General features: G+C 38.4%; 1 protein-coding gene across 1 annotated transcript in view; it reads left to right on the plus strand.

Moving 5' to 3' along the window:
* Window positions 1-15,548, plus strand: part of gfra4a (GDNF family receptor alpha 4a) — a 254,160-nt gene that overhangs the window by 189,523 nt on the left and 49,089 nt on the right. Inside the window, exons 2-3 of the mRNA XM_012872143.3 lie at window positions 769-1,050; window positions 12,007-12,087. Of these exons, the coding sequence (XP_012727597.2) occupies window positions 769-1,050; window positions 12,007-12,087 (363 nt within the window). The remainder of the gene's footprint in view (window positions 1-768; window positions 1,051-12,006; window positions 12,088-15,548) is intronic.

The raw sequence follows: 15,548 nt of genomic DNA on the forward strand, positions 1-15,548 counted from the left end.
TCCCGTGTACTCTGAGCAGCTTCTGTTCCCCTGCTGCAGAAAAGCATCCTCATACCATGACGCCGTCACCACCATGCTTCATGGTTTTATAATAATAATAATGACAACAATAATAATAATGGTTTGACTTGTGTCTCGCGCCTCAGCCTCTAAGTTCAACGTTAGCCTCATCTGAGCAAAGCACATTCTTCCACATTTTTGCTGTGTTGTCCAAAGCTGGGGGAACACTACACAAGTATTACAGCCTTCACAGATTTTGGACAGACTTGTTTCAGCAAAGTTTTGGTTTCAAGACTGCAGCACTTAAAAAAAATCGAGTAGCCCTCCCCAGCTTGTTGACACTCAGAGGCCTTTACAGAATAGCTGGATTTATAATTAGTTTAAATTACACTCAGGTGACATCTAAAACTAATTAGGAGGCTTCCGGCTGCAGCTGTTTGACTTTGATTTTATTTCAGGGTATCAATAAGAAGGGGACTGAACACAAATGCTTGCCACCTTTTCAGATTTCTGTTTCGAAAAAATGTTGCAAACCATTTATCCTGTTCCTTTCATTTTACGAACATAGGCTGCTTTTTGTTGCTCTATCATCCAACAATGAAGTTTGTGATGGATAAGTAGCAAAATAGGTTAAAAACACTCAGAGGAGTGAAAACCTTTGCAGGACACAGTTTTAGTTTTTAGTATTTAAATACTTATCCTCACCCAGTTTGCCTCTTGTTTTTTTGGTGCTGATGACGCTAACCTGTCCTCTGTTGTGTCTCCCAGGAGTCCCCCACGTGGTTCTCTCTGCAGGCGGGAGGGACTGCCTGCGCGCCGGAGACACCTGCTCCAGCGACGACTCGTGCAGCCCGCGACTGCGCACCCTCAGGCAGTGCGTGGCAGGGGACGGCAGCATGAAGCTGGGGCCTGGCGCGCGAAACCAGTGCGAGAATGCCATGACGGCGCTGCTGTCCACCCCCCTGCACGGCTGCCAGTGCAAACGCGGGATGAAAAGGGAGAAGAACTGCCTGAGCATCTACTGGAGTCTTCACCAGTCTGTGCTGCACGGTGAGATGATTAGCAGTGAGCGCAGCAGAAAATGGACGGTTGAGCGGTGGGCGAGAGCAGGTACAGCGCGCAAGTGGGATTGTTGCGTGTGTGCTGGTCATTGCACATGAACAAGGCTCCCGCCTCCACACAGCTCAACAGCAGATTCCAGGCTGAAATGAAAAGAGTGATTATTATGTCAAAAATAGGTAAAACTGGGGCTCGGGTTCCTTTTATTCCACCCACGCGCATTATATTTGATCACTTTTGTGCTTATTTCCAATGCGCCTCTCTGATCGTCACTGATGCCCATTATTTGCCACATGCAAACATTCAAACCGAGGCATTTAGCAGCCGTTTTTACTTTCAGCACATGAGAAAATACCGTTCAGTCACGAGGATGACAGCACAGTGTGTTTAGTGGAATTTAAATGCAAATCACGACGCTGAGGAACAGGTCTTCGAGCCGTACAGCCATTATTCCCACTGGAGTGGCTTACTGGAGTGCAGCACAAATTTTCATACAGTCCTCATGGAAAGTTTACTCACCATGTGCACAGATCTCCAGTGTCGTACCAGTGCATTTTTAGCAGAAAGTAGTTCTAAATGTATTTAAAGTTCATGGTTCGCCACCTAAACATAAACTAGTTTGAGTTAAACCCAAAAGTATTCATATCCCATGGCAAATTTAGGTTTAAAGTCATTTATTTTACCAACGTGTTTCTTCTGACTGGAAGCAATAAATCATGATTTTGCAGTGCCTCAGCCAGTCCAATCTGTGAAGTTTATACTTTATGTGATGAGTTAAAATAGGGTGTATGGAGGACCAAGTCTTCCATATCTAAAAATAAATACAGAAATAAATAAATGCTCAATAAATAAATAAGCATACAATTAATTGCCACCAAATTAATAAATGTAGGTAGAAATTAAATTATACAGTGAGACATAAATGTATATATCTCTTTTAATTAGCTTATTTATTTATTTGCCTTTGTAATAATTACCTTATTTATTTATTGTGCGTTATAATCTTCAACTTTATTTATTAATTACTTATATTTTTTAAGTATTTATTTATGTGCATGTTATAATATTTTTGTCTGTTTTATTCTTCCTTTGTATTTTTTTACCCTATATATTTCTGTGATGCTATTTATTTCTGCCTGTCCTTTTTACATTTCTGCCTGTCCTTTTTACATTTCTGTATGCATTTCTGCCTCATTATGCAAATGAGGAGGGGCTGTGTCTTAAGGGCTCAACTTCTTCCCATTGGTTGGTTAGCATTTTACTGCATCGGTCAAATCTACATGGCTTTTCCCCGCACTAAAGCATTGTTAAGTAATGTCAAACTTAGCAGTCAGACGTTCAGTGTCAGACCTCTTAAGGAAAGCTGCTAATAGACTGGAAGAATTAGAACGCTGTACATTTGGGATCTGAATGTTTTTTTATGGTTTCAGATTCGGCTTTTCCAGATCAATAACTCATCGGCAGATGATTTATTCTACAAAACAGACACATCTCTGCAACCACAGCAAGGCAGACACTGAGCTACAACCATAGTTTCCTCAAAACGAGTCTCCCATCGCGCTGGGTGAATTACATTGGACCCAATGCAGAGCTCGCTTGATAAGAAAATACTGTAGTTGATTATAAAAGTCCCGTTGACTCCACGGAGTCAACAGGATCTAGCTCATGGTTGATCCGGTTGAGGGGCTCCGATTTCGGCCAGCGTCTCTCAGATGCTCCCTCCCTCCTCCCACACGCGGTGGTGCATTTAGGGACCGTCAAAAAACATTTGAACCAAGCACTCTTGAGAAACAAAAGTCAATAAATTCCGTATCTTGTGACCACCTATGACAAAACTAATATAAAATCAAGCCACTAAAAAACATCTGTAAGGAAAAGTCCCAATTTTTGTCTTGAAAATTTAAAATAGCTTAAAAATGAATAAAAACAAATGTGCCTTACAGATTTTACCTATTGACATCAATTTATATTAGTTTATCTTAGCTGGTCACAAGATAATACATTTATTGGTTTTTATTTCTCAAGAGAGCTTGGTTCAAAAGTTTTTTGACGGTCTCTAACTGCACCACCGCGTGTGGGAGGAGGGAGCAGCTGAGAGACGCTGGCCGAAATCGGAGTCCCTCAATCGGATTAACCATGAGCTAGATCCCGTTGACTCCGCGGAGCTTTAATGTCCAATATCCAAATTCAAACCAACTTCACTGCGGTGCTGGATCATGCTTAAAGACGCAGCGTGAACCCCGAGTGTTGCAGCTGAGGGGGAAATGTTGGATCGGCTTGATGAAACTCCGCCTCCTTCACAAATTAGACCAACATGGATAGAATAATGATAATCTGTAGTGCTTTTTATTGCCTGGATGTGAATCTGATAATTCATATTGTGCCTTTTATAATCAACTACAGTATTTTCTTATCAAGCGAGCTCTGCATTGGGTCCAATGTAATTCACCCAGCACGATGGGAGACTCGTTTTGAGGAAACTATGGTTGTAGCTCAGTGTCTGCCTTGCTGTGGTTGCAGAGATGTGTCTGTTTTGTAGAATATCATCTGCCGATGAGTTATTGATCTGGAAAAGCCGAATCTGAAACCATAAAAAAACATTCAGATCCCAAATGTACAGCGTTCTAATTCTTCCAGTCTATTAGCAGCTTTCCTTAAGAGGTCTGACACTGAACGTCTGACTGCTAAGTTTGACATTACTTAACAATGCTTTAGTGCGGGGAAAAGCCATGTAGATTTGACCGATGCAGTAAAATGCTAACCAACCAATGGGAAGAAGTTGAGCCCTTAAGACACAGCCCCTCCTCATTTGCATAATGAGGCAGAAATGCATACAGAAATGTAAAAAGGACAGGCAGAAATGTAAAAAGGACAGGCAGAAATAAATAGCATCACAGAAATATATAGGGTAAAAAAATACAAAGGAAGAATAAAACAGACAAAAATATTATAACATGCACATAAATAAATACTTAAAAAATATAAGTAATTAATAAATAAAGTTGAAGATTATAACGCACAATAAATAAATAAGGTAATTATTACAAAGGCAAATAAATAAATAAGCTAATTAAAAGAGATATATACATTTATGTCTCACTGTATAATTTAATTTCTACCTACATTTATTAATTTGGTGGCAATTAATTGTATGCTTATTTATTTATTGAGCATTTATTTATTTCTGTATTTATTTTTATATATGGAAGACTTGGTCCTCCATATAGGGTGAACTCATCACATGAAGTAAATTGTCAAAGTATCATTGGAAAGACGGAACAAAGACTGGTCAGCAATTACAAAAAGGCTTTGTTTTGCCAGGTAACATTTTTCTTTACCGAGAAAGGTATGCATGTTTTTTTTTTTTTTTTTTTGACAGGCCATTTTTAATTGTGTATTTTTCTTTTTCAAAATTCATACATCTTTTACATTATTTAATATGTTTTAAGGGGTGCCTACCTTATTTCCTATAAGAAACAAACTTTTTGGTTCAATGAAAATTATTTTAAATCTACCAGGGGTATTAATGATTTTGGGCTTAAATCTATCATCATGTTATTCACCTGTTAGCATATTAATCACGTCATTACCTAGCATATGTAAGGTAGCCGCTGCCAACCTTTTTACATTTCTACTGTATAACATTGTCATGCTGATTCTGTACTAAAATTTTTTTAACATGAAGGAAAAAACTATGGTCATCATTGTGATTAATACGAATTAAAACAAGGACGTCTTGTATGTGTATATGAAGCTGTATAATTGTATAATCTTCTATGAGAAACATGTGGTTTACGGAATCGGGGGGAAAAATCTATGAATTTGGCAGAGTTACGGCAGAGGGGTGTGGCTGCATAAGTGCCGGTGGCGTGCGTCCGGGCCAGGTTGGGAATGGTGCTCCTCTGCATGAAAGAAAGGAAAAGAGATGTTAAAGGGGGGACGGCCAGATCAAGTCAAAACAGTGCATGTCAGAAAAGAAATATAAGTTTTGTTGACCGGATCCATCGGAGAGACAGCTGAAGGATCTGCTGCTGATGCTCAGAGGAATCAGCGGAATGCTTATCAGTTTCCCCGCTAAGCCTGGAGGAGGAGAGACGTCGGTGAGAGCTATGCCTTATTAATTTGGTATAGCACAGCAGATTTCATATTGGGCCCCAACTGTTTTTTAAATTTTTTTTTTATTTTACTTTTCTTTGTTTTGTGCTAGAATGGGACTGAATACAAGGAACTATATATAAGAGTTTTTGCCGAACTTATTTTTGTTTATTTTATTTTTTTTGGAGGAGCACAATTTTTGAGAAATACTTATTTTTATCCAGGCTTGCGACAATGCATTATTGAATTTATCGGGTTGTGCAGCGATTAAGAACAATTGGGCGTAAAGAGTGCACTACCGAGTTTGTATGTTTGTTTATACTTTATGCTGAATATGCCTCAGGTGGCGCAGTCGTCAGAAGGCTAAAGTGTAATTTTTTTCTTCTTCGTCTCTTGAAGGCCAAGCATTTGATCAGAAACAAATAACGAAAATCCAGAAAAACAAACCTTGTGTTTTGGTAATATAGTACTTCAAGGTGCTCAACGTTACAACCGTATGTCCCCTCACATATACTGTGTTTATAATGACTAAATTACCATTATAGATGATCTCAACCATACATATGATGTTTTTGTCACCAGAAAGAAAAATAAGCCTGAAAAAGCGGTCTGCTTCAGTTTTGTTTGCAACCGAGGTCACTTTTAAAGTTGGTGTTCTGTTAAATGACATTGACCAACAAAGTCTTAAAATGCTTTAAGCTTTTCAGTTCATGTGCTGCATCTCCCACCCAGAAACAATAACATTGGAATACAATAACCCCTCTGAGTTTAATGTACTATTAGAAATGGTTAAGCAATGGATTCTTTTGTTTATATTGATATGATTAAAGTGAAGCAAAAGACATTATAATCCATCTTAAAGCAAAGGAAGAGACATATATTATTAAAGACTGCTCCTTGTTTGTGCAGAATGGCTACTGTAAACAGCTCCATTTAATGAGTCCGGGGGGAGCTGCACTCACTTCAAGTTTGTCTTATAAAAAACAGAATTGTTCAGTTCAAATTTTAGAAAACAGTGAGTTTCCCTCGGTTCATGCACAGAAATGTGAATGCCGTATTGTTGGCTTAAGTACAGGACTAATTGTCATTTAGATTGTTACACCTTGTTTCGAGCTGACCCATAGTGGCAGTCTACAGGGTTTGTACTGGGTACTTGCAGCCTTCTCAGAACACAAGCACACTGCTCTATCCACCAGGCCACCACTCCCCCAAGGGATTTAAATTCTATAATATGGATATTTGACCTATCTTTTTATTAAAATTTTTGAATCTCATTTACATTTATTGCTTTCTTGCCATGTGCCTGGCTGTTAGTCATGATCCATGAATATTTTGAGATGAATCTTACTTTGCTTTTCCATTACAAAATTAGTTGTTTTTTTATGTGTTCCCCTACTGGAACACCCAAACATGACCAGTTTTTCATGCTCAAACTAAAGATTTGAAGATAGTCCTCCATCTTTATTGTTTTACCCATGATGTGCCGCTGGCAGCAATGCAGACTATCAGCAGAATGCCTACACCGGCACATGCACAGACATTTTGGGGGCAGGTGCTCAAGCTGAAAAATAAGAACCCATTACTTAAATTATTCCGGGAAAAAAAATACACTGTAGGATATATCTAAGTTATATATTTACTTTTGTTAACACGATCAATACACGTCTAATCAAATAGGATAACTCCAATTTTCAAATTGAATAAATAAATAATAGGCAAAAACAGAAGAGGCCATATTGTGCATGCTTTTCAATGACTAACTAATATACTAAATATTCATCAAAAATATTGTTACATTAAATTTATCAAACCTTTTTTCAGAAAAAAATTAAATAAAAATAAAGCATCTATTATGCTTCATTTATTTATATAATAGGTCAAAATCTCTACTAAGGTCAAGATTGTCTGGATAGTGTTACATTAATTCTAACTACTACCCAAATTTCCTTGTTGTGGGACAATAAAAATAATTTCACTTAACTAAGCAATACAGTTCCTAAGATTTTTTGACATTATTTAGCATTTTAATATGCATTTATCTCTTAGGGTTAGTGTTGTGGCAATTGTGCTAATTCTATAATCAAAATGATAATGTTGTTTTAGTTTCTGTGCTTTTCCTGAGCCATTGCAACACAATCTTGTCCAGATAGGCATTTGATGATGCAAACCCTAACCCTAACAATAAAGATTATAAGTCTAGATCTAATAACATCCCGTTACCAATATCAACCAAACTGTCATGTTGCTCAACTTAAAACCTACCTGTCATTTCAAATCATAAATTGAATAGTTAATGTCAATAATGGGCCAGTTATTATACCAATGAAATCAAATAGACTGCCTAATAAAAATTATATATGTATTCATAATTTGTTCTGTGCTTCTCTCCATTATAGTCTGCAATTACCTTTCTCCTAAAACAGGTCTGAGCATTAAACCGCAAGACACGTTTTTAGCATTTTATTTATCAATGCAACTTTAGAAAATCTGGCTTTGACCGCATATAACGCTATTTTTATTCAAGCAACCAGAGGGTAGCAATTAATGGAAGAGGGTAATGACATTAACCACTGGCATTTGTCAATTAATATCCTGCAGTTGAAATGTTATCAATAATTTGATAATATGCTTTAACAATTTCTGACTCTGAATTAAAACACTAAATCATTGTTTTTATTTAAAAAGAAAAAAGTAGCATAGTTCACACTTTCCTTATTAACTTTAAAATATTTCCAAGCATTTCACAAAATTCCCTAAATGTGCATTTAAGAAAAGACCTTTGTCTGCAAACATGTCCTGGTTGCCCCCATCTCTGAGCTTTGGGCATGTGTCAAACTTTGCTCCACAAACCATGAAGGTCCTACGCACTTTATAGCTGCCCTTGCAGCTCCTGTTCAAATCCTATCTCTGGTAAGCGGTAGATGAAAAATGTTTTATTGACTTCTTCAATTATGGGATGGAACACTCTGAAATCTGAACTGGATTGCAGGTTCCTGTAATATCTAATTTCTCACTGTATGGACGCAGTAAGCATCCTGCTCCTTTTTTTTTTTCCTTCTTCTTCTTTAAGAAACATCAGGCCAGATTTCAAAACACTTTGGGGCAGAGAGGGTCATTTTAATTATAATTTGTTTATGAATTAATTAACAAAAAGAAATTGGCTTCAGAAAAACAGGCACTTTTCTTATCCAGGGCAAAAGGACAGGTGTCAGATAAACCTTACCAGGTACACACTCCTGTGCCTCCATCACCATTTGACAGTTGCTATGCTGTTCCAAGGTTTATTAAAAGCACTGTTACTCAATTCAATTCAGTTCAATTAAAAATTTATTTATATTGCGCCAATTCACAGTACATGTCAACTCAAGGCACTTTACAAAGTCAAATTCAATCAATTCATACAGATTGGTCAAAAAATTTCCTATCTAAGGAAACCCAGCAGATTGCATCAAATCTTGACAAGCAGCATTCCCTCCTCCTGAAAGAGCGTAGAGCCACAGTGGACAGTCATCTGCATTGTTCATGGCTTTGCAGCAATCCCTCGTACTGAGCGTGCATGAAGTGACAGTGGAGAGGAAAACTCCAGCTTAGCAGGGAGGAAAACCTCCAGCAGAACCAGGTTCAGTGTGAACGGTCATCTGCCTCGGCCGACTGGGGGTTAGAGAAGACAGAGCAGAGACACAAAAAGCACAGAAGCACACATTGTTTCCCCAAAACAAACACATACTCCTCAAAACATTATTCCAGTGTTGATGAACAAGCAGCTCAGTCTACAACCTTTCTCAAGAACAAATGTAACTTGTTAATGTGGGCAGTTCCATATTGTCTATATTTTTGATAATGTCCTTGAAGCAATTCTTTCTGGGCGAGGAAGTCGTCAGTCTATAGTAATGTTAAACTAATCCTAGTGGAGCTTATGGTTGAACCAGCTTCCGGTTTATGGTTCCTCGCTGGGTTCTGAATATGTTTTTTAACCAATTCTAAATATCTTGAGGAAACCTTTGATGATTCTTGATCATTTGCCCGTCCCAAACTGATCTGCAGATCTTTGCTTCAGATTAAAAGAAACTTGTTGCTAATAATATTCCATCTAAGAAAAACCTGGTTTCGATATTCATGGTGAGAGGGACCGTTGCAGTGAATGAAGCTTCAGAACATCAAAGATCATCCAAGAAGGTCTTCTTTTGAGAAATGTTCTACATTTGGCGGGTATGGGGAATGGATTTCTGAGCTAAGACGATGTGACTACAAGGGGAACAAGAAAGAATCCCTTTAAACATAAAGCATCAACAAAGACAGTAATTCTGCTGTGAGCGAGTACACAAAAGACTGTCAAGAAGTTATTTTCTCTGATGAATCATCCTTCCAACTGTTTAGCACATATTGAGATCCATTTGTTTGGAGAACAAGAGTTGAGAGCAGCGACAAGTGCTGTGTCAAAAGTGAAGCATCCTGATTGCAATCCATGTGTGGGGTTGCTTCACATCTAGTGAGTGGGCTTACTCACCATTCTGCCCAAGATCCCTGCCATGAATGAAAAATGGCATCAAACTTCCTCCAAGAGCAACTTCTTCTTACTATCCAGTCACAATTTAGCGAAGATCTGCATATTTCTCTACCATGATGGAGCTCCTTGCCACGAGGCAAATCTGGTAATAAAGTGGCTTTAAGATCAGGACCAGGAAAGTCCTTACATCTTGACCCCATTCTGAACCCGTGGTCAATTCTCAAGAAATTGACAAACGTGTCGCCATCAGAGTCAGCTTGAATAGCCAACTTTCTACAGAGAAAAAGAAGGAATTTGACTTGAGTTTTAAATGCATAATATAATATGAATACAACAATAACGATGTAAATATAAACTTCATTAAATATAAAAATAAGCTTAGAAGACATAAAAGATAAAATAAATATGGATATACATCTGTATATAGACACAATAATTAATATTTTTAAGATGGGCTAGAGTAGTGTGAATATGCTTCTTTTTCTTTCACAGTAGAGCAGCTGACTACTCTGGTTGTAAGGTGTTCGGTCAGTTGCTGTATATTCAGTAATTCCTTGCTAAAAATGTAACTTGATGTGACAAGACAAAGCAATGATACAATGCCAACGGGTTTACATGATAAAACCACTGCCTTTTCCAAATAGGTCTTGTTTTAACTAATCAAGTGCACTTTTATAAAATTAAGTATTGACAAAAACATTGATGCTCAGTGGAGCATAAAAACAAATTAAATAAATGGTGCATTATGTTTCCAAATAAAACATAATTATTAATTGGATCAATTCTTATTAAGGCAAGGACATAAAAATGGATGCATCAATATTTAATCCCCAAAACTTTACGTTTTCAGGCTGCTCAGCCGACGCAGTCACTTCTTGCCCCTGTATGTCCATGCATCTGTATGAATCGGTTCATCTGAGAACAGATAGAAGACAGCAAATAGAGATCAACCATAATCAGTAACAATTCAGCATCAGTCAGGGTTAGACCCACAAGTAGATATTGAGCATGTCAGAGAAAATTACTGAAGTTAATTATTCAGAGCATTTATTTATTTGCCTCTGTAAAATGATCAATTTAAAATCAAATCCCATAATTCAATCATTATCTCGAGCCAAAAGATCAGAATTATCAGTAACCCCAAAGAAAGATTTTGTTGAATACACGAAAAAAATATACATATCTGTCTATTGAAACTGTGTATTAAAATGTGGTTAATAAGTGAAATATGAAACATGTCTATTGTTGTTTAAATGCAGTTGAAAGGAGTTATGGCTGATTAAGTAAGTTGATTCTTTATATAGACTAAGTTTGGACAGGACCTACAGTATTTTCTGAAGAAAGACATTTTCTACATTTTGTTTCTGGGCCAAATGAAGACAAGGACTGGCCAACATTAAATCACTTTTAAAAAGATGCACACTGATGTTCAGAGTCCAATGCTCTCTTCCTGTTGTATTTGTGAGTCCTCCCAGAACCATTGAGCAGGACAACTGTGGTTGTTGCACACAATAAGCAACAATTACTGGGGCGACAGTGGCACAGGAGCTAAGAGTTTGCTCTGTAACCGGTTCAAACCCCCGCTCCAACCGGTTCAGTTGTTGTGTCCTTTGGCAAGACACTTCTCCCACTTCTCCTGCTTTAAAGCATAGGCCATTTACCATTATCTGGGTGACTGTGGCTCAGTGGGTAGAGCAGTTGTCTTGCAATTGGAAGGTTGTTGGGTTGATTCCAGTTTCCCCCTGTCACATGTTGATGTGCCCCCAGGCAAGGCACTTAGCCCCAATTTGCCTACTGATCTGCATATCAGTGTATAAATGTATGAGTGCTGTTGGGTAAATGTGGCTCTAGTGTAAAGGGCTTTGAGTGGTCAGTATGACTGAAAAGTGCTATAAATTCAGTTAATTTACCATTAGTAAATTCAGTTCATTTACCATTAGTAAATTAACTTTTATGTCTTCTAAGCTTGTATTTATATAGACAATTGAATGAAAACTGAAACTTATGGAAATAGCCTGATTCTTCTTTTCCTGGTAAATATGTGTGCATTTAACAAAAAAAGGCTGTTCAACACCTCTAAATAGGCCTGTGTGGCTCATAAAACTAAATTGTTTTTCACAGAAAACTTTTCATGTACACAAGGTCAAGTGTAACTATTACCATGCACACCTCCTTGTGAACCAAATAATTCACTTTACTATGAATTTTATCAATAAAATGTACTAAGGAAAACTTGTACAATATCAAATGATAATGCAGATTCTTTTAAAATGTTGCTAACTTGTTTTTATTTTTGAAAATGTATGATATTTATCAGCATTAATCTTTTTCTTTGCTTTTGGCAGGTCTTAGCCTCGTAGAGAACTACCCCTATGAGCCAGAGGAGAGGGGCTCTGACTACGTTCGTCTGGCCTCCATTGCTGCAGGTAACTGCCAAGCAATTTTTCTTTATACTGCCTTATGTTAACAACACTTAAAGATTACAAAAATATATCAGGATAGAAATAATTGGCATTTAAAATAAACTCAGTTGGTCCGCAGGCGATAATTTTGCCCTACTAAAATGGACTTTTGTCAAATCAGCAAAGAAATTCAAAAGACACACCGCAGAACAGAATGGGGAGTAGAACAAGCGCAAAAACATCGTCATCCCAAATGTTGCTGGAATCTCTGAAAAACTCAGGAAGATATTCTCTAAACACAAGATCCCTCTATGTTTTAAACCTCACAGGACCCTGTCCTAAGGACAAAACCCCCAAGCGCCTAAGATGAGCAGAGTGGTGTATGCAGTTCAGTGCAGTGAGGAATTTTCTGATCTTTATATTGAAGAAACCAAACAACCTCTCCACAGACGCATGGCTCAACACAGGAGAGCTACCTCCTCAGGACAAGACTCTGCTGTCCACCTACACCAGGGGTGGCCAACTCCTGTCCTCGAGAGCCGGTGTCCTGAAACTTTTAGAGGTTTCCCTGGCCCCACACACCTGAATCAAATTGCACAATCAGCTCCTCAGTATGCAGTCAGGTTCTTCAGAGTCCTGCTAATTAACTGATTATTTGACTCAGGTGTGTCGGACCAGAGACACATCTAAAGGTTGCAGGACACCGGCTCTCGAGGACTGGAGTTGCCCACCCCTGACCTACACCTTAAGGACAAAGGACACTCTTTGGAGGACCAAAATGTTCACATTTTGGACAAAGAAGACAGATGGTTTGAGAGGGGGGTAAAGGAAGCCATTTACGTCAAGCAAGAAAAAAACAACTTTAAACAGAGGAGGAGGACTCAGGTTTCAACACAACGATAGGTTTGATTCCTGCTAAGTTTCAACCCAATTCACACCTCCGTACATGTGACCACAGCATTGATCCTGGGAGCCAGGCAAACGATGAGCCTAACCACTCTCATTGTTGGGGCGACCAGTTCCAGGTTAATCTATGTGTGAATCTAAGCCCTAACAAGGCCTGCCAGCAGGTCTATAAAGCTTAGAATTCCACACTACTCCAGACATTTTGAATTGAGAAAGCTTCCTGGATGGGAAGCCAAACGTCTTCAGCTTCAGAATGGAAGTCCAGCTAAGAAGCTCATTTTGTTGTTGTAGTCTTGGTTACGTTGATACTTTTAAAAAAAATGCAGTGAACCAGGTTGTCTTCATAAGTCATCTAATGACGAAACAGAGTCATTATGTGGCCTTCCACCTAAATTAACATGCCGGGCAAGGAGAACATCTAACATAATTAGAGAAGTAGCTGAGGGCCCCATGGTAACTCTAGAAATGCTGAAGAGATCCAAAACTCAGCTGGGAAAATCTGTTGACTGTACAGCTGTTAGTTGTGCACTCCCAAAATCTGACATCAATATAAGACCAAGAATAATAACATTGTTCAAAGAAAGCTGTACTGTTACACACACTTAGACCATGTGCACGCATTGTCTTCTCCTCTGGTTTGATTATTTCCTCTAAGCGGCTCACCAAAATAAAAGACCCTCTAAGGATGACTCATACAAAGTTAAAGTTTAACAATAGAGTCTAATACAGTTCCTTGCTGGTCACTCCACAAACTCCGGCAGCAAAAGAGACAGAAAAAAGGAAATCCCACATATTTATCTCCTCCTTCTTCTTTTCCTGGCTGACCCCTAAAATTAGGCACACACGCCAAAGGGGATGTGTCCTCCTCACTTTCCATCTGTAGGAAGAATGTGACACCACAAGTGCGTTATCTGCATTTTGAATATGAATCTTTGTGTGTGTGTTTTAAGCGTTACTAAATGCACACATCTAATCCACACAGTACAAATGTTCCAATAATCAATCTCACTTTTTCAGTTGAACCAATTCTTACTTTTAACAGCCAAAATAATGCAAACATTTAATGAACAGATTATTAACACTGCTAATACCCATTTAAAGTTCGCCACAATAAAATAGGGGACGCAACAACACGTAGAAGAAGGTGCTCTTGGTCAGCAAAAATTCTAATATTTGGCCTAGTCTATGTGTAGCAGAACTAACACCATTCAGAATTTTGAACAGCCCATCTACACTTTAAAAAAGGTTGATGGCTGTGCATGGTGTGGCAGACAGGTCATGCTTGTGACCCATATATGAAGGTCTTAGTCCTCGACATGGCGGTGTTTGACTGGCAGCCTTTGGGCCTGTGCCGCTTGTCTTCCCCCTCCCTCACTCTCAACCCTGTTTCAGTGGGTCAGTGTTGATGGGAAGGTGGAAGGAGCTAAAAAACAGAGCTATCCAAGAAGAAAACCTGTTAGAGGCTACAAAAGACCTCAGACCCTGAACATACAAGCACAGCTAAAAAGAATGAGAAAAACTGAATTTGGATTTTTTATTGTCTTTAAACCATAATCATCAACATTACAAGAAGTAAAGGCTTGTAATATTCCACTATGTATATGAGTTTCACTTTCTGAAACGAATGGCAAACAATACTAAACTATTTCACGATATTCTAATTTTTCAGCTGTCCTTGTGCAGCGAGAGTTATAAAGAGATAATTTGGACCAAAGCACAATTATATATTAGAATGGCCCAGTCAAAGTTCAGTCCTAAAAACAATGAAGAATCTGTGGCAGGACTCAAAAAGCCAGGGTCAGATTCACTCACCATCCGGGTTGGCAGAGATGGTGCTATTTAAAAAAAAAAAAAAAAAAAACGAATGAACAGATACCTTTCATTTATAAAAGTGCAAAGCTTGTAGAGACATTCCTATTGCAGTTACACGCTGTTCTTCAAAACATTGACTCAGCAGGGCTGAATACAAAAGCATGCCACAGCGGTTTGAAATCCAAATAATTTTGAAATATTTTAGCACATTATTGCGCCTGACCTCGTATGTTTCTGCCACATAAATTCCCATTTAATTACTTTGAAGTGTAGAGTTATAATATAAGACAATGAGGAAATGTACCAGGGACGGCAATACTTTGCAGCCAGTCATAGAAGATGGAGTTGTTGTTCTCCGTCTTTTTGACAGAACATGGCGGAGGGTACGCAGGTGGCTTTGTGAAGTACTTGATGAGTTACAGGCCTCACTCTCTTTTTGTCTTGCACCTGAGCCTGTGGGCAAGCCGCTGGGTTGGTATGTGTGGCTGTTTGCCCCCGAGGCACAATTTAATTACCTATTTACTTTAATGCAAGGGGAAGCATAGAAACCGGGTAGGAGACGGCAAGAAAGATGGCAAATAAAGATAAAAAGGAAACATGAAACAAGTAGAAAGAGAAATAAAGGAAGTAAGACAGCTGTTTTTTCCTCTTTCAATACATGGAAAGGAGAAAGTGCACACCGATAAGAAGTTTCCTTTTTTTGCCACAATAGAAGTCATGAAGTCATCTGCTTTTGTTTATCTGACATCCATTGCTCTCTGGATGAG

The sequence above is a fragment of the Fundulus heteroclitus genome, chromosome 19 (genome assembly GCF_011125445.2).
Source record: "Fundulus heteroclitus isolate FHET01 chromosome 19, MU-UCD_Fhet_4.1, whole genome shotgun sequence".
Taxonomy (NCBI): Eukaryota; Metazoa; Chordata; class Actinopteri; order Cyprinodontiformes; family Fundulidae; genus Fundulus; species Fundulus heteroclitus.